The following is a 24889-nucleotide window of genomic DNA, read 5'->3' as shown; positions in this document are numbered from 1 at the left end:
ACTGAAGCATTATGGTTCTTACAAAACTCCCATTTTAGCTGCAGAATTTCATCCATCCTCCGGTCTATCACCTCCTTAGGGTCGCTGGTATCATTGGTGACATAGGTGCAACATTTTACTCCAAATTGGGTGGCTAACGTTACGCAATACCCTCCAGTAACAGCAGTTAAATAATTCAACACTAGCCTGTGTTGCACCAGTTCTTTCTTGTACGCTTGCAATTCTCTCCCTGTATACCTGGATGTGTCATCGTACATCTCGGTGATATTATCTATCAATTTAGCAAGTTCCTGAATATATCTAAAATTTAGGGGCATATTCAATTACCCGCGGGACCTCTCCCGCGAGTAATTGCTGGGTGAAAGTCCCGCGGCGCGGGGTAAAGCTATTCAATAGAATAGCTTTTTCCCCGCGTCCAAAAAACAGGACTTCCACGCGAGAACACACTGATTGCGCGAGAACTGCGGAATCAGTGTGTTAATATTGCTCACGCGAGGCCGAATAGGGTGGCCTCATGCTGATTTTACCTCACACCTACATGAGGTGCGAGGTAAAATCAAACAGCGGGGACTCGCGCGCGGGGTCTCAGGGACACCCGCGCGTGAATTCCCCGCTAATTGAATCCCGTCAAGTGCATCAATTATTGAATATGCCCCTTAATGTACCCCGAGCAATTCTGGTGGGATCCAGTGCGACTAAAACTTGAAAGCCAGTTGTCTCACTAATTAACTAAGTGGCTTTATGCACATCACCAGGTATCATATTTCTCTTGCCTCTGTGTTCATATTGTGTGTGAAGATATGGTGATGGTGTGTTTTTATGTATACCAAGCATTTCAACATGTGTGAGGGTCATAACTTCTAGAAGTATTCTTCCCAAATAACATAACAATTACAATACTAAAATTGGTCAGACAGTCCCCTGAATGGCATTGCACTCCTCCTGACTCCACTCCATCAGCACTGCCATCAGCTCCCATTTCCTCAATTGGTCCTCCATCACAGGCACTGAGTATCCCCAAACAGATCATCACGACAAAAACTCTGGAAAAAAAAGAATTAGGATGACCACAGCAGACCACTCCATTGCTGGAAGCACTGATCTACACATTTCTTTAGCTCAGATATCTCACCGTCACCTTTTTAATCCTTCTGGCACAAGCTCACAATCGACCTTGTCTCCGCCTTGTATCTCCACCGGTTGGTTAACCTCCCTATAGTGAGTGGAATGGACCGACGTATCTTCCTCGGCCACCCTTTGAGGATGTTATATCGTTAGATACGGACCTTTCCACCGATCAGTCAAACAACCTGAGCTAAAAAAATTTGGATCATAACAAATTCTCCAGATTTGACATCATGACAGTTTGCATTAGACATGTTAGTTAATAACACTTTCAATTTCGGTTATTCTCATTCATCTTCGTGAGACCCTGCACAGTAACCTCATTATCATATTTTCACATGAGACTGCCTGTTTGAACAGTATCTCAAAGGGGGGCAAATAATGGAAAAGACAGTCTGGGATAATCTTAGTGTTGGTACCCATCACCTTACACATGTTCTTGGAAACGTCACCTGTAAAATAAGTCCCCCTATCATTTTTAATAATTCTAGGGATATAGTATCTGCATACAGGTTCCTGCAATTAAATCTTGTTATTAATAGCTACTGCTCTAAATAATGTCTGGATAGTATTCCGAGTAGTCGACCTCAGCCTGGCATGGCTGCTGTTTATCCTTAGCAACCTTGTGTCCTATGAGTGGGAGATAAAGCATAACAGTTTAATATCATTTAAACATGACCTAAAATACAACAATAAATCGTCCACATTTTACATTAGAACAGATACATTGGCAGATTGAAAAGATTGTAAACAGTCATATAAGGCCTGGGAGAAGATACTGGGGTTGCCTATGAACCCATGGGAAACCCGTGTTCATGTGTGGTGTTCTTTACTTTGCATTACTTACTTATGTGTCCCGCTTGGTTGCAGTTAAAACATGTTTTTGAGCGGGGTGGATGAAAAGATTGTTGTGGGATTTGAGCAAGAGGGAAAGGTGGTGGGTATGGGTAAGTATATGTAGGATAAGGGTATTGTGGGAGGTATGAAGTTTGTGGGTAGTATGAGGCCTGTGGTTGTGTATGATATGTGGGGTAAGGATGTGTTTGCTGTGGTGTGGGATTGGTGAGGACATGTAATTGTTCATGTGCAGGTGTGTGTGTGGGTGCAGGTGTGTCGGTTGGCTGTGATGTTATTGTCATTCCTTCCAGAGCTTGGATACTGACAGCCATTAGTTTTTCGCTCTGGGTCTCTCTCTTCTTTGTGATATTTTTATCATGTTCTATGGCAGACTCTATGAGGTTATCTATTGTGACTCCCCTCCAGCCAGGTTGTGAGGTCTGAACCCAAGTCTTTAAGTCGTCTTTCAGACCATCCATGAATACCGTGACTATCATTCCCCTGTGGTGAGTGCTATCTTTAATATCTTCTATCCCAGTGTACTGGGTGATAGCCTGCAGAGCCCGGTCGCAATAATCCTCTGCAGATTCACTCTCCTTTTGCTTAATTGTGAAAATTTTGTTCCAGTTAACTACTACTGGAAAATATATACCCAATTGAGTTACTTGGTCTGTTAAGGGAACGTCGCCATCCAATACACAATCCGTGATAAATTTTATCACGTCGGTATTGCGTGGCAGACAGGCTCTTAACACCACACGCCAATCTTTATTAGTTGGCTCATGAGAACTACCCAAATTTCTCAAAAATCTTTGACATTTGGCTAGTTCCTTTTTTGGATCGGGGAAATCATTTATGATGGAATTTAGTTCTGCTCTTGTCAAGGGACAATGCATTACTACTTCCCTCGTGGGCACTACACCGTTCGCATCTGCATTTCCATTCGGAACAGTTATCGTCCAAATGGGATGCAGACCGGCAGTGCTGCTACCTTTGGCCTGGTTACCTGGCTGGGGGTTTAATCTGCTGCTGCTATGTATGGTATGAACAACTTCCTCTACGGGTGCAGAGGGTGTTAACACTTCCCTTGCTGTTACTGATGGAGATGGCGGCACCACCCGTGATTGTGGTGATGCAGCATCTATCATTTGCACAGCATGGGAAATGGCAGACATTACAATAGGCTTATCATCCACATCATAAACATTTTCTTTATGGTTGCTTAAGAGAGGGTACAAATTGCTTGTTACATTTTTATGGGTATTTTTGGTAACTGTACTTGCACCTCCATCCACATAAGTTGGGGGAGGTGAGTGTGAACTGCTGGCAATACTTTCCACAACACGATCTTGCCGCACGTGCGTGCCAATTTGCGGCTCGCCCGTATTGCAATTTAGCGTCGCGGATGTATTTTCTGGCAATGCTCTCGCGACGCTAGATTGCATTGCTTGCACATTTTTAAGCCACGCATCCCCTTCATGCTGCCACAATTTTAAACATTCACAATATTTGACCTTTTTCTCTCGGGAGCGCATCAAACTGATGTGATCCCGGACATTATCTAATACATCCTTATCAAAACTACCAATTCTGGGAAACGGTCTAACACTCTTCATCGTCATTTTAAACCATACATCACAATACCTTATTGCATAAGTACCGTACTTAGTATGCATAATACGACGGGCCGATCCAAACGGAGCTTTCATTAGCAGCACATCATTGTCTAACATCTCTACTGTTTGCATGGCTCCCATTCTGAGACAAAATCCTACGCTTTTCAATAAAGATTTAAACTGGTGAAAGACAATCTAGATACTCTCACTTACCTACGGAAGAAATTTCTAGATGCCCTCGCTCACCTACGTAAGAAATTTCTAGATGCCCCCGCTCACCTATTATCTCTTAGCTCACAATCACACCTAGTGCGGCTCAACTACAATGCTCAAATAACCCAACCTTATTATTGAACACTGCAGTCACACTGAGAGCCGGTCCCTAACAAAAATAACAAACCATACACCTGCTCTGTGTACTGAACGGTAAGCTGCTTACCGAGTGGTCTAGACTAACCCTTGCACCTAGCCCTTAAGGATCATACGATACCCTTAACTGTCCAACACATACTCACTGTTACACACTTTTTCCTGCGCAGAAAAATACACGTTAACCTAGATATTGCTAACAATTGAAAAATGTAAACCTCAACTGCTTTGTTTAAACACCATGGTAGCACAACCGGAAGTACGTATACGCTATTGTGCGACCAGCCACATACAAAATAATGCGACTACCACACAACCGTATAATGACTTTTTAGCTGCGTACGCAAAAGTGCGTCTTTTACTGTGCGCAAAACTGCGACTCAGCCGCGTACTCAATACTGCGGCACCCTTTTAAACATTAGGTTCTATCAACAAAGGAAAACAAACTTTTTTCTCTCTTGTCCCTGGATTCTTGTCAGCTTCCTTTGGTCACACGAAAACGGATAGCGATCTCTTAGCACAAAGCAGTTGCAGGAAAACCCTGCATGTGGCCACTCTACCCTTTGCTGAGATATTGATAGCCGTATGTGCCGTGTGAGTAGGTAAGTGACTTCACTCGACGAGCCCCCATCTGACGATATTGAAATGAACCTCTATATACCCCTGCCTGTACCTTCTAAAATCCTACCTATAAACCTCTATAAATGACGCCAATTTGTGTACGCAGTCATACAGTAAATAAAAGACTCCAGACTTGGAACGTGTGGTTCCGAAGCACAAAGTATTATTCAAGTAAAAAGTACAGTCAGTTACACGCTATTGATCCAGACACAATTAGACGCAAAAGAATTATACAGACCCCAAGTACAGTATACATATGCATGCGCTCTGGACCAGATCACGGCATTCAGAAAGAAAACCTCCGTCAATCAGCATTCAGCAAGAAGACTAAAGACCCAGTGTTTGAGCACACATGTTTATACCCCCCCAGAATAGACAGGACAATAGAGAAGTTTTTTTTGGTTCCCATGGGGGAACCATCTGTTACAGAGCGTTTAACAGGCTGGTTCAAATAGACTCAACCCAGCCTCCAACAACTGGGGGCCTCTGCCCTCCCGCCCCCTAATAGTCATCCTAACAGTTGTTCATAAAATATACATTTTGTTGCTTGTAGTCTCTGCGGCCCATAAGTTGACAATGCATGATGCGATCTCCACACCGATAGTACCGCAATTCTGTTGAAAGAGTACGCATCAGTATGAAACCAAACACGGCTTTCTTAGCATGTATAAAACCTTAGTTATCAAATATCTTTATTTCACAGCATTTATACTAACAACCAACTTAAATCTTATACTTTAAAGCTTATTAAACCTTATGTGTGAATATGTAATGTGTGAGTATGCGGGGTTTGATATAAGGATGCTAGTTAACTTGGGGCAGATGCGTGCGCATAAAGCTAATAAAACAGTGGTTTCATACAAAGTCCTATGCATTCACTAAAATGCGACTAGTTAACAGCGCAATTGTGCATATTAATGTGTGTATGAGGAATGATGCACTTAAATCTCGCTGAGTGAACATCTAGCAGTGTGACATGCTGAGCCTGATAGTTCCACATGCCCCCTCTGTCAGCAGCCCCCACCTGTCCCAGGCTTCAAAAGAAAAAACTCTTTATTCTCCCAGTCTCTTGTGTGAATGCAAATAGGCCAGCTACAAGAAACAGACTTAAGATAACACTCTAGTCTTTGAAGTCATTTCATTGCAGGAAGCTTGCTAATGTAAGGTGTGTATTCGAGCCAGGCCACCTGTAGTGAGAGCAGACACTGTCCAGGAAGCTTATCTACACAAGCTAGTTGTCACGTGGCCATTTGCTCTATTCATCTAATGCAATCCAATTTTGACATACTGTAAAGCCATTTCTGAAATATATCCTTTATAATATGTAAAGTCATGAAATAGGCTTTTGGTGAATCGCCGTAACTTATGGCGATGGTCACAGATGCATTCGCATGATGCTAATAGTATTATCGCCACATGTACTAAAGTGTGAGTTTATCTAAAATGGCGCTTAGGCGGCCATTTCGCAAAATGGCGTCGCTGCGATTCAATTTTAAACTGATCTTGTCTCAGCCAATAATCCAGTTTTGACAATGTACTAAGCCTTGGGGAGAGAGAAAGTGGATGAGATAAAATACCAACCAATGAGCTCCTAACTGTCACTTTACAGGCTGTGTTTGAAAAATGACAGTTAGTGCTGATTGGTTGTTACTTTATCTCCATCCACTTTATCTCTCTCCAAGGCTTAGTTCATAGACCAGTTGGAAACTAAAGATGAACACACTTGTGCTATACTATGTTCTCCATCCTTACCAGATTTGGTGTTGCAAGTGATCCACCAAAATTAAGCAAAATATAATCCTTAACTATATCAGGGACTTGCTAGAAACTTTAATCTGGGGGCAAGTATATAACAGTGGCGATCCAGATAAAAGGTCGACAATAAGAAGGTTGACATTGAATATGTCGACCCAAATGGTTGTCATGCCATAGATCAACTGAGATAATAGATCGACAGTGCAAAAGGTTGACAAGGTTAAAAGATTACGCTGCCAGAGGGTTCAGGGTTAGGCTACGGTTAGGTCTAGGCATTAGGGTGAGGGTTAGGCTAAGGTTAAGGTTAGGCATTAGGGAGAGATTTAGGGTTAGTCACCAGAGGGACGGTTAGGCACTAGGGGGAGGGTTAGGATTAAAATATTAAAAAGTGTGTTGACCATTTTTGTCGACCATATGAGTGGCTATCATTTGAATTTGTCGACCTTTTGCACTGTCGACCTTTTGTCCCAGCCAACCTATTTCATGTTGACCATTTGGTGTTGACCTATTCATTGTTGACCTTCTTAATGTCAATCCTTTATACAACACCCATAACAGTGGCCCATGAGCACCAACCCATCCTTAATATACGGTTTTAGGTATAAAAGACTGAAGCACATGCGCAGAAGCCGGCACAGGGGTAGCTGTTTCGGCACTTTCCCCTCCGCCTTGTCATGGTCTACTCCATCCCCCACTCCCACTGGGAAATAGACCTGGGTGGCCAGGTGAGTAGTGTATGTCCCAGATTGAAGGTATGCAGGGTAGGCCATGACCCAGTGGAGGGGGAAGTGCCAAAGCAGATACCCCTGTGCCAGCTTCTGCGCACAACTATGCTGAAGCACTATAATTTTTAACCACAACTCCCTTCTCCATTAGATTTACTGCATCATAGTAGAGATGTTCGGGTATTTGTTCCTGGAATCCAAACACGAATTTAGGTGTTCCGAGTCGAACTGAGGTGAGGCTCGGATCTTCCCGTCTGGTTCAGATCTCAAAACGAGGCAAAACGTCATCTTCCCGGCGTTGAATCTTGCATGTTTTGGATTGCATATTAAAGTCCTTCCCTCATCATCAAGCACCATTTCACACTGGAGACTAGAGATAGAGGGTGTTGGTAGTATTAGGGCAGTTTGTACTAAGTATAAAACCTATTAGGAGCGCTGAAGGCAGGGATAGCTGACTGCTGCACATTGTGAGGCACAAAAAATGCCATAGGAGTGGACTGCAGCACTGTGTTATCTAAGAAGTCTACTGGGGCACTTTTTTGTAAAACAAAAAAAAAATATTATAATGTCTTCAGTACTATTAGGGTGCCACTCGGCTTATACTAGGGGTGCTATGATGCAGTTTGTTGTGTGTTCAGGGCCTTCAGGCACTGTTAAAATGTTTTAATAATATAAAAATAGTGTGTTAAAAAATATAACATCATTATTAGGGTGCCACCCGGCTTATACTAGGGGTGCTGTGAGGGAGTTTGTTGTGTTCAAGGGGCACTGTTAAAAAATTGTAATAATATAAAATTTGTGTGTTCAAAAATATTCCATTATTAGGGTACCACCCAGCTTATACTAAGGGCGCTGTTAGGCAATTTGTTATGTGTTCAGACACTGTTAAAATTTTATAATAATATAAAACTTGTGTGCTAAAAAATATAATATCATTAGGGTGTCACCAATACTAGAGGTGCTGTGAGGCACTGTGTTTTGTGTTCAGGCACTAATCAAAAATGAAAATGATAAAAACGTATGTGCTAAAAAATATAATGTCATTAGGGTGCCATCCTTATATTGGGTGGTGCTGTGAGTCGATATGGATCAGTTGATAGGAAACAAGCAGGAGCAGCAACGCAGTACTAGTGCTGCGGCTGCTGACAACAGTTGTGTTGAAAGGGCACCTGAATTCTAAGCAATATTTCACAATGTTAAAGAAGAAATCACCTCTAATAAGAAAGGGAAAAACTACTGCAGAAAAACACGGAATTGATAACATTGACTCTGATACACTAAGCATCAATAGAATGGTGGACGATTATTTTAATGACAATGTACAAATTATCATGTCATACAGTCCTTTTGATCACTGGGAAGAAGAAAAGGCAATTTGGAGCACCTTGCACAAACTAGCTTTGGTGTACTTAAGCTGCCCACCACACACTGTGTACTCAGACGTTTTAGCACAGCCGGGAACCCTGTGAGCAATTGGCGTAGGAGGCTACTTTCTCAAAAAGTGGAAAAACTTATGTTCATAAAAATTAATTACAAAGACCTTTGCCGCCAATTGCAACTAAGTACAAAGACTTCTGTAATGTTGGATTCCAGTGGGGTTGAGCTAATATTGTGTGATGATGATGTTAACACTGATGAGGTGATTAGCAACAGTGCTCGCTGCCTTAAGCCCTTTGGTAGCTTGTTTTGTGGTGGCCCAAACAAAACAATCTATTCAGCCACAATAAGTGACAGTCCCTGTCTCTGAACTGCTTGGTTTGCTAAACTGTGCATGTCCCTTTTAATATACAACATCAGGGTGGGTGGGAGGACCCAAGGACAGTTCCATCGTACACTGCTTTTCTTTTTATTATGGACTATTTGAGAGCATTGGTGATGGTCTTTTTTGCATAGACAAACATTTTTATTGGTTATTGCTCTAACACATTACAAATTTACAACACAATTTTAACCAGAAATAATGTGGTGCCTCACAAAATATATATAAAAAAAATATATGGAGCATATTTAATATTATTTGGTAATATGAACAAGTAGATATAAGGCCACGTCTCCATTTTAATTTTCTAATTAATCAATCGATCATTCTTTTTTACTTGTCTTCCACTACATACTCCCTGTACTACCCTTGTGCCTTTGAGCTAGTTCCCCTCATACTGAGACTCTCTGATGCACCTCATAAATGTACTACAGGGGCGTGTTGCCCAATCAGGAAGGAGGGGGAGTAGTATGGCTAGCTTCTCTTCCAACCCTTGTCAGGAATCCTTGGCTATTAACATTGTATTCTTTTATGACCTTTTTTCTTTTCAGTTCCTGTAAAACAGTTCTCGCAAGGCCACATTTCCATTTTATTTTTTTCTAATTAATCAATCTGTCATTTTTTTATTGCCTGCCTTCCACTACATACTTCACCTCCATTTCCCTGTAGTGACGTTGGGCTTATGAGCTAGTTCCCATTTTACTTAGACTCTCTGGTGCACCTCATAAATGTACTACAGGGGTGTGTTACCAAATTAGGAAGGAGGGGAGGGGAAGTAGTATGGCCAGTTTCCCTCGCAACCCTTGTCAGGTATCCTTGGCTATAAACATTCATTTATGGCCTTTTCTCTTCTCAGTTTCTGCAAAACAGCTCTCACAAGACCACGTCTCAATATTGTTTTAATCAATCAATCAGTGCTTTACCTGCCTAAAAAATACATACTCCACCTCCATTTCTCTGTACTACCCTCAGGCTTCTGTCTGATCTAGTTCTTGATTAATGAAAAGATTCTTTCTATGGGGTCATATAGTTTATTAAACTGCAATCCTATCTGTCACTGCTGTGCCACAATGTTTCATAGATATGCTATATTCTTTTAGACTGATATGGCACACTACTCTGTTGCTTAGTTTAGCCAGCCAGACTTTGGTCAATATTGGTGAACAATCTTGCGAGCTGTTTGGTGGTCAAAAATGACTAGAAATGACTGGAAATTAATGTTATTGAGGTTAATAATACTGTAGGAAAAAAAACAGACACAAATGAAAAGATTTTAGTTGGTTTTATCAATTTTCCTGATTCAAAACCAAAACGTGAGGGTGATTTTGGCAAAAGCAAAATCAAAATCAAAACACGATGATAAATTAGAACCAATATCAAAACGAAAACACGGGGGTCCGCGCACATCTCTACTTCATAGTGCTAGGTTTGAGGCTATTTATTTACTGCTTCTCCCAGGACAGTATTGTTTATTGTCAGTGGGAATCTGAGACTCTTCATACAATGCACTGAGCTCCAGTCAGGAAATAGAAAATGCTACATGCTAGCATTAATATAATCCATGCAGGCAGAATTCACATTGTAAATCAGTGCTTGTATGACATGTCCATGTACTGCCTGCTATGTTCTATAAGTAGGAGTGAAATTTTACTTCAATCTGCATGTATTATATTAATTTATAAACAGTTACTTATATAGTGCCGGCATATTCCGTTGAGCTTTACAATTGGGAACAAAACGGTAATAAAAAAGACAGGGTAGTAAGAGACAGATAAAGAGGTAAGGGGGCCTTGCTCACGGGCTTACAATCTATAGTCCAAAAATATACTGTTAGGCTAATTGGCTCACAACAAAAATTAACCCTAGTGTGTATGTGTATGTGTGTCTGCATATCATAGGGAACATAGATTGTAAGCTCCACTGGGGCAGGGACTGATGTGAATGGCCAGATATTCTCTGTAAATCACTGTGGAAAATGTGTGCGCTATATAAATAACTTGTGATAATAATAATATTAGTGAAATTGATATTTAACACGAGGTTAACAGCTACATATTGCAAATTGGTCTAGCCAAATTGCACATATTCTTGGTGGGCTGTAAGATTGGGTCAAGCAGCAATGTTGGTCAGCAGGATATGGGAACCTAAAAAGAGAAAATATCTTTGAACTATATATAGGGGATGTAATTGGGTAGAATTGCTTATGGAAGTTATGTGAGTGATTCTGTAATTTGATAAGCTTGTCTGAAAAGATGAGTTTTCAGGGAACGTTTGAAGGTTTGGAGTCTAGAGGAAAGTCCTATTGTGCATGGGAGGGCATTCTACAGAGTAGGTGCAGCCAAAAAAAAAAATTCCTGTAACCTAAACGGGAGCAGGTAATGCATGTGAATGAGAGTCACATATCTTGTGCAGAGTGGAGAAGTAGTGCTGAGAGATACTTTGAGTTAATAGAAGAGATGTATGTTGATCTAGCCTTATATGTAAGTAGAAGTGTATTATATTGAATTTGGTAAAATAATCAGGTAACCAATGTAGGAACTGAGAGCAGAGCAGCGGAACATAAACATTTTGCGAGGAAGATCATTCTAGCTGCTGCAACCAAAATATATTGATGGGGTAAAAGTCTGTACAGGGAAGACTGTCCAGGGAAGACCAGTATGGAGACTATTGGAATAACCAATGCAGGAAATAATGAGCGTATGAATTACATTGTTTGCAGTGTTTTGTGTGAGGTATGTGTATATTCTGGATATGTTTCTTAGATGTATGTAACATGGTTTGGATACAGATTGAATGTGGGGGAATGTGAGGGACAAAGGACTGTTCAGAGTTAAGGATAATACCTTGACAATGAGCTTTAGGGGTAGGGTTTAATCATTGTTGTGTTGTCAACAGCAATAGAGATGTCAGGTCGGTAAGTACTAATGGTAACTATTTTAAAACTAATTCCATATCATTGGCCACATTTGATTTTAGGGGCTAATTCAGCATGCAATTCTGAACGCAGATTCCCGATTACTGTTGTGCTCAATTGCACAACGGGTCCTGCCTGTTCCACACAGCCCCTGCTATGCTTCTGCCTAATTAACAGGCAGAGGCATTGAGGGGGCGGTGCGGGGGTGCGGCTGGTGTTCCCGGGAAGGGGGGTTGTCGGCCCCATTTTCCAGGAGTGGCAAGGCCAGGGGCTGTGTACACAGATGCAGTTTCTTGGCCTCCCAAGCCGGCCAGCCTGAGGCTTACTCAGCTGGCCTATGGTTATTCCAGCCTGCGACCTCAGTCTCAGTGCTGGGATCGCAAATACAGCAGGGGGTGTCAGACACCTTTTGCTGCCTTCACATTTTTGCAAGGACAGAATTGCAAAGCTGCCTGAATCCACTACTGAATCACAAATCAGTGGCATCACAAGGCTGCGCCGCGCTCACAACGTCCCTCCCCGCACCGGGTGACATCACGGGGAGGGATGCCACTGGCCACCTAGTACATGTTTTATTAAGCACAAGTGGATGTGAAAACATTTTTGTATGTTAGAAGAAGTGCAACATTGTTTTCAATGAATAGCCTGTATCCACATTAACTAGTTCATGGCCGGACCTGAACCCCGGCACAAACTACTCAACCGGGATCTTGCACCCCTCCCCCTTCCCTTACTTACTATTTCTAAGTTATTGCCAGAAATGGCATATTCTCTGTCCTGTCAAATCTATATAATAATAATCTCCATCATGCACACTGGGAGTGGTGGCACTGGCAATAGAGGAGAGGAGAACCTTGCAGTGTACCGGCATAGGGTAAGTAGAGTGGGGCGTGTATGCTCTAAGCATTTATACCTCTCCATCAAGCTACTGCTGTGATATCAAATTAACTTTCAAATTTGGTTTACAACAGTCTGAAACTATGTATTTCATGTAATCAGGCTTCCAAAAATTAAGTTAAGAGAGATCACTGTGCAAAAGAAAACAACAACCTATTTTCTGCTAAATACAAGGATCATTTTCTTCAACCTCCCTTCTTTATTTAATACTGTAGTGTTACCATCCTGGGTTTCTTGGCCTATTTTTTTTTTAAATTCTGTCATTCTAATTAATTCCCCTGAGACATATTCCTTCTTGTTTTTTATTTAGTTTGGTGGCCACTCTTCAAAATTGCACCTCAAACACACCGGATGCTGCGCACAATATCTTAATTCCGTTGAATAAGGCCTTAAATTCCAAGTGAACATGAGGCAGATGGGAAGGCAGGTGAGCACAATCTCCTGAGTCTCCTCCTGTCCATCTGTCCATGTTTGGAGCTTCAGATTGGCAGTTAAGAACAGCACTGGTCGACCCTAAGGGCCTCATGTATCAAGAAAAAAAAGGTTGCAAATAGCGCCCGCTCTCGTTGCCATTCACAGTGGTATTTAGCATGCAGTGAGCGTTGGTATAATTTTAACAGGCAGCGTTTTTTCTGCACTCCAGCCTCCAACAAGTGAACACTTCAGCGCAGAGAGCAGAAGGGAGGAGGTGGAGAGTAAGAGGGAAGGATCAGAGAGTAGGAGGGAAGGGGAGTGGGAAAGGAAGGAGCAGAGACCAGGTAATGTCCCGGATGCTGGCCACCTGTCAGTGACTAATTTCCTGACTAATTTTTCCCATATTTTATTAGTTTCTCCTATGTTTTACCTCTGGGGTGTTGTTCCAGCTAGCACTGAGGTCTGCTCACGCTGTGACCACACAACACTCCCAGATGACGCAGAGGTCCACCTGCACTGCACATCACATCCAGCTGGCTATGAGGTCTGTCCACACTGTTCTTGCTCTGTGCTCTCAGTGTGTTTACTCAGCATGCTTGCACTCAGACTGCATGCCAGAGTTCCCTCCAAAACTCAGTATGGGCGCAGCCATGTTGTATTCAGTCACCTAACTCTGATCCATCAAACAGAGTGCTGCTCCCATACCAGCTAATCGCAACATCCAATTCCTAGGCTTCCACCCCTATAAATTCCATTTCCTGACTGGCCCACATTGCCAGTACAACGTCACTTCTGCTGAAGCTACAGCTCTGTGCTGAGCACTCAGGTACTCTGTATCTGGATGGTTCCAGTCCATACCATTCCAGTTCCAAGCCTGGTTATCAAGTCTCCAATTCTATCTAGTACTCCAGTCTGGTTTTACCACAGAGACTTGCTCATCCCTACCAATCATCGGTCCCAGCCGATATCTCCTATCATGGGCCCCAGCCGATATCTCCAATTATCGTCCCCAGTCGATATCTCAAATCATCGGCCCCAGCCGATATCTCCATTCATCGGCCCCAACCGATATCTCCATTCATCGGCCCCAGCCGATATCTCCAATCATCGGTCCCAGCCAATATCTCCAATCATTGGTCCCAGACGATATCTCCAATCATCGGTACCAGACAATATCTCCAATCATCGGTCCCAGCCGATAGCTCCAATCATCGGTCCCAGCCGATATATCTCCAATCATCTGTCCCAGCTGATCCAGTACTTCAATTCATCATCATCGGTCTCAAACTGACCCAGTTCTTCACTTCTTCACCATCGGTCTCAAACTGATCCAGTTCTTCAATTCATCAACATCGGTCTCAGGGCCTGATTCAGACCCGGTCACAAGCGCTGAGCGGGTCGATGGTGGCCCAGAGCACATGCGCACGACGGAGCCGGCTCGGGTCTCGTAACAAAGGGGGCATGCTGTAGAGTGGCCGGGGGGGTGGCTGCCCAGATGGAGGTGTTCCCATGAGAATGCCTACCGTCTGGGGGCGGCCCCAGAGCTTTTGGCTCTGTTTGAGCCGAAAGCACTCTGGGGCTTGTGGCAACGAGACCCTACCACAAGGGTCTCATCGCAAGCCTGATGGTCGCAATGGTCTTGACCATCGCGACCATCTTCCTGGCCACTTGCTATAGCTGTGGGTGGTCACCCACAGCTATGCGAGCGGCCAGGAGGCCGTTCTAAAAAAAAAAAGACTGGCCCTGATTCAGAGTGAGTGCTCTGTCAGAGGCTCTGAATCAGGGCCTCAGTTCCAACTTGACTGTCTCCAAACATCAGTTCCAACCTGACTGTCTCCAAATATCAGTTCCAACCTGACTGTCTCCAAATATCAGTTCCAACCTGACTGTCTCCAAACATCAGTTCCAACCTGACTGTCTCCAAACATCAGTTCCAACTTGACTGTCTCCAAACATCGATCCCAATCCGATTGTCTCCAAACATCTGTCCCAATCCGACCCTGCTTCATCAATACCATATCATCGATTCTACAGCATCGGTTCCAATCCGACTCTGCTTCATCAGTTCCATATCATGATTATACTATATCGGTTTCAATTGGATTCTAACACTACAGTTCCAATTCAATTTCCAGTCTTATAAAGTTGTTCCCTACTGTCCTCGCCTTCGGGCTCATCACCTCTAGCAGTTCTTCTGCCTCCTATCTTCCCTCAATGCATAAGGAAGTCCTGACTCAAGCCACCCTGATTCAATCACGCCTCCCTAGTCTCCTCTTCAGCCTCCCACACCTGTTCCGACCAATCTCAACCCTAAGGCGTGACAGCTGGGACATTACCATGCGCCGATATAGTTGAACATCAGGATTAACTGATGCGTTTGAATCTTCTCAATGAGCGTTAAGTCGCAGACACCGCTCACTGTTAAATATAAAGCCCATACTGTTTGTATGAACTGGAGAAAGCAGCCGAGCGCTGCTCACTAAGGGGTTTATGTATCAAGCAGTGAAAAGCATGGAGAAGTGAACCAGTGGAGAAGTTACCCATAGCAACTAGTCAGCTCCTACCTATGATTTTATAGACTGTACTTGATAAATGCTACTTCAAATCTGATTGGTTGCTATGGGCAACTTTACTGGTTCCACTGCTTGGTACATAAACCCCTAGAATAGAACAAACTCCGGTATCTGCCTTAATAGATAGCAAAAAGGTGCATTCCTGCCTTTTACCATTAGAAATGAGTGATAAAACGCTCAGGGCGGGATGGATGACACATCACACTCGCGATGCATTCCACCGGTCATCACATGCATGTCGGCGTTAGTAACGCCGGGATGCATGACAATCCCTGCAAAGGACCGCTCTGTCGGTAAGAGCGCCCCTTTGCGGTGGAGGGACTTCAGGGTCTATGACCCAGAAGCCACTCTGGTGTCATGCATAGAGCATGCGCAGAAGGACACGCATGCCGCAGGGGGTGCTGGGAGGGATCCGATTGGATCCCTCTATCAGCACTCGGCGGAGAGGAACCCAAAGGCTTCTATGGGCGTTACCCACCGCAACCAAGTCCTGGAGTGCATATGAAAAATGTGGTCAAACTCACATTTTCAGGGTTTGATCACATATTTACCCTTGATGCATCCCACCCTCATTGTTATATGGGGCCCTAAGTTTCTTTGTCTCCCGCTGCTGCAATTCATGTAATACAGCAGAAACATCCTCTTGACACAATAAGATATGTGGTTACACATGAGACTGCCACTTGTGTGAAGATTTTTTTTCAGAAGAGCAATGATGCTATGCACAAAGCAAGAGAAAAAATAAGGTTATTCTACAGGGAAACAGAGTAGCCTATGTGAGTCATTAGCCCATTAGAATATTTATAACATGTTCTTAACACAGGTAAACCCCAGACAAATCTCAAGGTTTCACGTTAGTCTGTCAAGAAGAATGGAAATGAGCTGCACTGTAACTTTGATAAGATATAGTTGATGCATATCCAGGGCCAGATTAACAATGGGGCGGATGGAGCTACAGCTCCAGGCCTCCACATAAAAATAGGCCCATTGTCATGACAACATGATGATGACTGGCCATCTGCTCTCCACATGGTCAGCCATAAATCATAAGTAGTGAAATGGTATTTCTATTTACCTCACAAAATTAAGCATTTTTTTTCCTTTACATATTTAAGGAGACATTGGGGCTGAGAGTATAGGGATGTACACGCCCACATGGCACTGGCCACACCCACACAGCACTGGTCACACCTCCTCTGCTTCTCATACTAGGCCCTTGGTCATTTTCAGCTCCAGGCCCATGTAGCCCTCAATCCGGCCCTGTGCATATCCAGTTTATAACTACAGTATCTGTTGAAGTGAAATGAGCCAACTATATAGATAGGAGGTTACATATCAGGTTACATATCAACAAGACAGTACATCCCCCCCTCTTCCTTTCATTACTTGAAGCAGACTTATTAAGCACAGAATATAATATGTAATTTGACAGACCAGATAAAAAGGTGTTAAGTATAACACATTGCACAGTGGAACACATCGCAGAATATGAAGTATATGAAGGCCAAGTTCTAACAACTATTATTTGGCACTTGAAAGTATTAAAGCTGTCACTATGCTTCTGAAATTTGGAACAAGGAGGCCCATCCGTCACATTTGGCTTGTTATGTGTCACATTTGTCCTTCTGCCGTCTCAGAATAATTCTTTAAACGAACAGGGATAACAGACTAAGGGGTACATTTACTAAAGGTCGATTTGGCATTTTGAGTGATTTGAGGTGCGATTTTCATTCGATTTGTATTCAATTTTGCATTTGGGTATTTACCAAAGGCCAAATCGAATGTAAAATCAAATTTCAAATAGAATTTTAGTCAAATCGACCTCAAAGCGAACATCGGGAAAACACTGGTACTTTTACATAGCCCAATACACATAACCCTTATTTACTATCATTCGATTTGAAATTGACCTCAAAATCGGACTTCAAATCGAACTTCAAATCATCAAATGAATAGACCTGCTTCATGTTTTCGATTTGAGCATGAGCAGGTCGGATTGACACAGATACATGCAGACATCAGTGAGATGCCTGCATGTATCTGACTGTAGAAAGCAAATAAAGAGTTAAATGTAAAAAAAAATTGACGTGAGGTCCACCCCCAAAACAGAAGCAGCCCCAGACTTTGCAAACCCAGTCCTGGTTGACTAAGTACAGGGAAAAAATTGCATAGGGTCTCCTTGTACCTAGTTCAACCAGCACTGGGCTATGGGAACCAGTGCTTGTTCTGGAATTACAGGGAAAAATTTGTTTAGGGTCTCCCTGTAATTCACAGAACCAGCCATGGACCCTTTCTAATGGGGGACTGATGCCACAGTCAGGGGAGCCCAGCTGCAGCATCAGCCCTGACCGCTAGTCAGCCCAGGCCAGGGATCCCTGGGGAGTTGGAGACCCCGCCAATACAGGAGTCTCCCTCTCCAGGGCACCACTAGCCTAGGCTAATAGCCCAGGGCTATCCGCGCCACCCCTGGGCGGTGGGTGTCGGGTTGATTGTGTTAATATAGTGTATTAAAAGAATATGGTAAACATTGTCTTTGCAGTAGAACTGCAGGTCCCAGCAAGCCTCCCCCGTATGCTGGTACTTGGAGATCCACAAGTTCCAGCATGCGGAGCATTAAGGGCTAACTGGGACCTGTAGTTCACCTGTAAAGAAATGTTGAAATAAACACACACACCTTACACAGTATATGTTTAATACATACATACATATTACATACCCACTCACACATGCTCACCTATATTACCTCAAGTGGTCCCCTTGTCCAGTAGGCATCCAAGGTGTAGTTAAAATAACAAAACGAAAAACGCGACCCTCGCACTGAGCAATAACCATCCTAACCAGGATGATTATTACTTCCCGAATGAAGTGCTCAGACGTGGCTTCCTCCTTTGAAGGTCCATGTCTGAGCATTAATTTGCTGAGAGAGGTCAGCCCCCACCTCTCAGCCAATGAATGGCTCCCTCCATTGAACTCAATGATGGGAACCGTAGTATAAACTCTAGTTACCGTGCGGCTCTCCATTGAGTGTATCTGACTAATATCTGCATGTATCTGTGTGAAAACGAACTGCTCATGCTGAAAGTGAAGGCATGAAACAGTTCAATGCAGTCGGGCATTTGCAGTTCGGTTTGAAGTGGGATTTGCCGTGCGATTTGTACATGAACATGTCAAATCGAACTGCAAATCACTGTTCAAAACCGAATCAAATCGAATTTGTTTTGCAAATCGCAAAACAAATCGACCATTAGTAAATCTTGTAAAAAAAACGGGGTTGTCACAATTCCATTTGAGACAGTTTGAAGTGAGCTAAATCACACTTCAAATCGACCATCAAATCGACCTTTAGTAAATTAACCCCTAAGGGTGGGTGCACACCAGCACGATATCGGCCCGATTTGGCCGATTTAGCCAAATCGGAACGACAAATCGGGCATATCATGCAGTGTGTATGCCCGATTTGTGCGCTCCCGCGGTCGCATGCGATATCGTGTGATTGGCCGCGCTGCACAGCCAATCACACGATATCCCATGCGGCGGCATACATATAAATCAAGGATGGAACAACTGATCATTCCATCGTTCATTAAATCGAGCAGTGTGTACCGGCAATCATGCGATGTCCAGGGTGAAGACAAATCGCCCTGATCATCGACCCGATTGCCGGTCGTTTAGGTGTGTACCCACCCTTAGGTAATAAAAAGAGTGAAAACTATATTTTGCAGCAATAAGAAATGTTTTTAGTGTCTAGGGACTGTGAACATAGCATATGAATATTTCCTCTTATGTTGGTTACACACTGGGTGATCGATTGAATGGCCGATATATCGCGAGCACATCGGTGGGTGTGTACTCTCAATTTGTCTGTAAATTATGTCATACCCAGACATATCGCGTCGGCTGTGCAGTACAGCCGATGGCCTATATATATCTGCAGATATATTAGCGCATCTGGCTGTGTGTACGGGCGGTCCGCCGACCGCCTGTACACTTGCTGCGGGGACCCGGCGGTGAATGACTTCTCAACTGGGTCGGCAACTTCAAATGCCCACCCAGTTGTGATATCAGCGCTGACACATCGGCAGAATGATTGGTGTTTATGCACTAATCAATCATTAGATAGGTTGGTGGCCAAATGTGTACCCAGCTTTAGTGTGCATGTCACTTCTATACAAGGATGGCAATAGGCCTGTCAGCCTCCTGACTTTTTCTGGTGTCAAACGTATATGACCCAGCTATTTTGTTGCTGCTGGTGCGGTAAATCGTGCCTCACATAGCGCGAGATGCACGCCCGCGATCGGGTACGCGACCGCACCTCCAAGTGGGCATGGTTTAACATCAATGGTGTAATAGTAAGCAGGTTACAATTTTGACAATATAATAGGGAACAGACCCAGGGGAGGTGGCCTCAAATCATTACATGTTAATAGGATCTTTATAGTAGTTAGTTTAAATATGCAAATACGATTTTAGAGTGACTTTAATGCCATAGAAGTGTTCTAACATGATGACTTGGCAATTGGGTGGAAGTGTTTTACTGCTGGTTGATTCTCTACATTTTACTTAATGCTAGAGTACCACCCACGTTCATAGCTTTAAAATGGATTTTGATTGGTCCTAATGGAGGCCATGACAAACAGAGCTATATATATATATATATATATATATATATATATATATATATATATATATATACTGGGAGAAATAATATGTGTACACTAACAATCCCTACAAGGATAAAATAATCATGTACAAAAGGTACATTGATGACATCCTCATTATCTGGAATGGAACAGAGGAGGTTTTAAACAATTTTTAACACATATGGAGACTAATGACATGAATTTAAAATTCACGTCCCATTTTAGTGACACTTCATTAGAATTCTTGGATTTGGTTCTGAAACAGGAGGGAGGGAAAGTGACCACCAAAACCCACATAAAAGAGGTGGATACCAACAGCTATTTACATTACAAGAGTGGACACCTAAGGAAATGGAAAAACAATATTCCCTACTCCCAATTCCACAGAATTAAGAGGAACTGCACTAGAGAGAGTGATTGCGAAGACCAGATCAAAATATATACTGAAAGGTTCACGCAGAAAGAATATCCAGTGGCACTTTTGAACAAGGCAGCCGAAAAAACAAAAAATCTAAAGAGACAAAACCTATTGAAATACAATACTGTCCTCTTCAGAAAAGGAAAAAATCTAAAAGATTCCTTGACGCCAAGTATGCTGAGAGATGAAGCAAAGAAGGACATACTTCCTCCATGTCTGGGATGCTACAAATGTGGCCGCTGCAATATTTGCAGATACCTCCATTCAAGAAGAAAGGTCTTTTATAATCACAACGACTCTAAATAATTCAAGATAAAGCATTTTATGAATTGTAATTCAACTTCGATCATCTATCTATTAGAATCCCAATGTGGTCTGAAGTACGTAGGGAAGACCAAAAGACCCCTAAAACTAAGGATTCAAGAACATGTCCGCAATATCAAAAACAAAGTTGAAGGACACGCAGTATCCAGATATTTTATCAGTCATCATAGATCTAATCCTGAAGGATGTACTTTCAAGGCCATAGAACAAGTAACCTTGGGGGAAAGAGGAAGAGACCTTGGCAAGAAACTCTCACAGCGTGAAATGTTCTGGATTTTCCAAGTAAACACGATGACTCCAAATGGCTTTAATGAAAGTTACGAGATTGCCCCTTTCCTATGATGGATGAGTTGGTAGCTGTGGATACCCTGTATTACCTACAACCTTACCATTGTACTGACGCCCAATCTCATCTGATCTTGGAAGCTAAGCATAATTGGGCTGGGTTAGTACTTGGATGGGGGACCTCCTGGGAATACCCAGTGTTGTAGTTGATGTTATCCACAGCAGAGCACAGGGTAGCCACTCAGACCATTTATAAAGGAAGAGGGGCCACATGCAAGCCGAAGAATCACGAACTCTGCTAAAGCCATTCTTACATCTCCAATCCACTGTCTGGACATCTAAAAAGAACTGGACTATCGACTTGAATTTATTTCTTACCTTTTAATGGATTATATACATTGGACTACCCCAAAAAAAAATTTATTATATAAATTATTTTTTTTTTTTTTTTATTATATATATTTTTTCTTTGTTCTTCATTAAGTACTTTTCACAAAATATCAGAAACACACATTTTCTACCTTGACTCATGGATTACTATTTCTGTGGGATCCACATATATAGGAATTAGTACTTTTTTTCTAATTATATACTGAACATATTTTTCGTCCTGCTACAAAATTAATAAATTTTCCAGTTATCATGCTGATTCATGTGATAGTTAGGCATTTAAAGCGTGTTTTAAATGAGTTAAATTGCTGAAAATGTTTTCCTTCTCTAACCATCATTAGTTGCAGAAGGAACCTAAAAGAATAACAGTCGGGTAACCCTAGCAACGATGATGTGGAGAAAGGTCATGTGATACAACATGACCATAATACAGAGCGGGAGCAGTGTGATTACTAACTGAGGATGCTTACGACTATACCTGAAAAGGGCTAGATGGACTACGAAAACATGGCGGCTAAGTCAACATGATGCGGACACCAGACGGACCACAACAACATGGCGGCTGAGTCATCATGAAGCGGGCGCTAGGAGAGAACGTCATGTTGCACCTATGCACACGCCGGAACCGGTAATGACGACATCGGTGGGCGGAAGTGGAAGCGGGCCAGAACGCAAGCTGGCAAACGATCAGGATATGGCTTGTAATTGCAAAACCATCTGGAAATGACTTTTATCACTCCACAAACTCCCATTACCTACACTTATTAATGAGACTAAAGAGAATGAACACAATTCCGATTTTAACAAACCGGAAGTGACATCACTAATTAGCTCAATGAGACATTCCAATCCTGTTTAAAAGTAGATATATAAAGCGATAACCCCTGAATGTCTGTACCCCTTGATGAAGTCCCTAAACGGACGAAACGCGTTGGAAATAGCTGCTTTTGTCTGAATGAACTGATACAGATAAGCTATACCTTCAAAGATACTTCTTGGATTGTTTATTTACCTCCCTTTTTTAACAATTTAAGAACCTTTTAAATATCAGTTTTAAATTGTTAATATGTATTAATCCTTCTATGCTTTGACCTTATATGTTTCTCCTATTTTTTTATATATTTATATATCCTTCCATTAACTTTTATATGAATATATGTATTTTATATAAGGCATATTTATTTATTTATTTATTGATTTATCAGCACGATTGCACTTTGTATATATTTAACAATTGCACTTGCTGTGTTCATTCAAACGGACCTAACCTATGTAGGTCCTCCCTTTTTTAATATTAAAATGTGTTATTTATTTTTATAAACACGTGTTGTATGTATTATATTTGCAAGCACTATTTGCACATCTTATAAACACATGTTATATGTACCATACTTGCAAGCACTATTGCGCAAAAACCTTTTTATTTATACGTCAGTTGCTCTATTACCTGGTAGACTTTGAACATTTACACATAAGGATTTCACCAAAAATCCTATTACTCTGGGTATAGCAGACACCCTTTTACCTGAAGGGAGAACGTATACTGATACACCTTTTAAAGAGTCCTCTTTAAATCTCTAAGTTGGCGCCGGGATCCTTCCCTTTTAAAACACACATATATATATATATATATTTATTTTATATATATATATATATATATATATATATATATAAAATATATTTTGTGACTAAAGATGACCACACACACTGTAATATCAATGCCTGATAATATTTTAAATCAATCTATTAATGAGCATGTTGGAATATGGAATCTCAGGATGACTGCTAGTGGCCAGTGTATACGGTTGTCTTACAACAATACTAGCCAAATGCCAGCAGCAAGCTCTGAACAGCCAGATCTTTCACAGTTTGGCCACCACTGTTTGTCCCCAAATGCAAAGTGATAGCATCAAAACAAGCAGCAGTCCAGTAATTGCAGTTGGTAACTTGTATATTATTCCTTCAGAAAGTAGTGATGAGATCCGAACTCTGGCTGAGAAAGTATTTGCAACCGAAGTTCTAAATGTGGACACCAAGGAAGATATATCTCCCTTTGATGTTGTGGAAAACTGTCCAATTGCACACAGTGAATTGACAGATCACTTGGTTATGCTGGATACTAAGGAAGCACAGGATAAAAGGTAAGATGCATTCAGTGATGTCACAATGTGCCTAAAGTAAAACAAAATTAAAATGCACAATAAGGAGGTAATGCAAGTTTAGTATTTTAGTATTTCACTGGATATTGTTAAAAGCCAGTGGGGGCATAAAATGTGCAGTAAAGCCATAGCAACCTAACAGACAATAACTTTCATTGCCTACTTTGCACTAGATTATTATTATTATTATTATTATTTGTACTAGATTATTATTTTTATTTTTATTATTTTTTATAATAATAATTGCTGAAATCTGAGTCACATTTGAAGCCTTCCAGGGTGTTCAGGATTTAGACTATACTATGCACTGGAAGGTTAAATGGCAATATACAATTGTCCGTATTTAATAAGCAACTCCCACTGTATAACACTATTTTTTTATATAATCATTGATGAAATATCCATCAGAAAAATTGAAGACTTAACCCTTATAGGAAGTAAGACTGTTTCATACAATGAATGTTACACGTTCTGTTAATACAGAAGATTTTTAGCATTTTCTCGCCAGGCTGGTCTAGCATTTATTCCTATTGCTGTCTTCAAACTATCAGTCAAATCTACCCCCCAGTGTGTTAAGCCCTCCATACATCAGGCGTCCAAGCTCGCGATCCTGTGATCGGAAACGCCAATCCGCCAGGCGGAAATGCAGACCGGCGGCCATCGGTGTACATCGCAGGATTGGTGAAATTCTACATGTTAAATTTCACGATGTGCCAAACAGGATCATTTTTTGATCGTGATCGGAATATCTGTGAATCCAACATGTTGGATTTCACCGATCCTGCGATGCCGGGTAGCAGTATCGCAGAAACGCAGTGTTCCGTCGCTGATGTATGGGGCCTTTACACTTATTAAAGTGGGATCTTAGGGATCCCACTTTAATAAGATCAAATAATAGAAGTGATTTGGCTAATGGGCAAACTTGCTGTGTACTGGAAGCTATGGACTATATTTAACAGTCAGTTAGTGATGCTTGGATTGCACTGAAATGATGACTGAAATTATGTGAGTACACAATTTAAAACTCATTGATATGAAGAGTCTGCTGGACATTCACCTGCAGCTAAT

General features: G+C 42.0%; 1 protein-coding gene and 1 pseudogene across 1 annotated transcript in view; both read left to right on the top strand.

Annotated features, from left to right (window-relative positions):
- AMPD1 (adenosine monophosphate deaminase 1) overlaps positions 1-24889 on the top strand; it is a 147246-nt gene that overhangs the window by 15534 nt on the left and 106823 nt on the right. The window contains exon 2 of the mRNA XM_088446290.1: positions 23629-23803. Within this exon, the coding sequence (XP_088302416.1) occupies positions 23629-23803 (175 nt within the window). The remainder of the gene's footprint in view (positions 1-23628; positions 23804-24889) is intronic.
- On the top strand, positions 21363-21481 carry LOC148506773 (5S ribosomal RNA; annotated as a pseudogene).

The sequence above is a fragment of the Taudactylus pleione genome, unplaced genomic scaffold (genome assembly GCF_031769625.1).
Source record: "Taudactylus pleione unplaced genomic scaffold, aTauple2 ptg000396l, whole genome shotgun sequence".
Taxonomy (NCBI): domain Eukaryota; kingdom Metazoa; phylum Chordata; class Amphibia; order Anura; family Myobatrachidae; genus Taudactylus; species Taudactylus pleione.
This window is presented reverse-complemented; position numbering and strand designations above follow the sequence as displayed.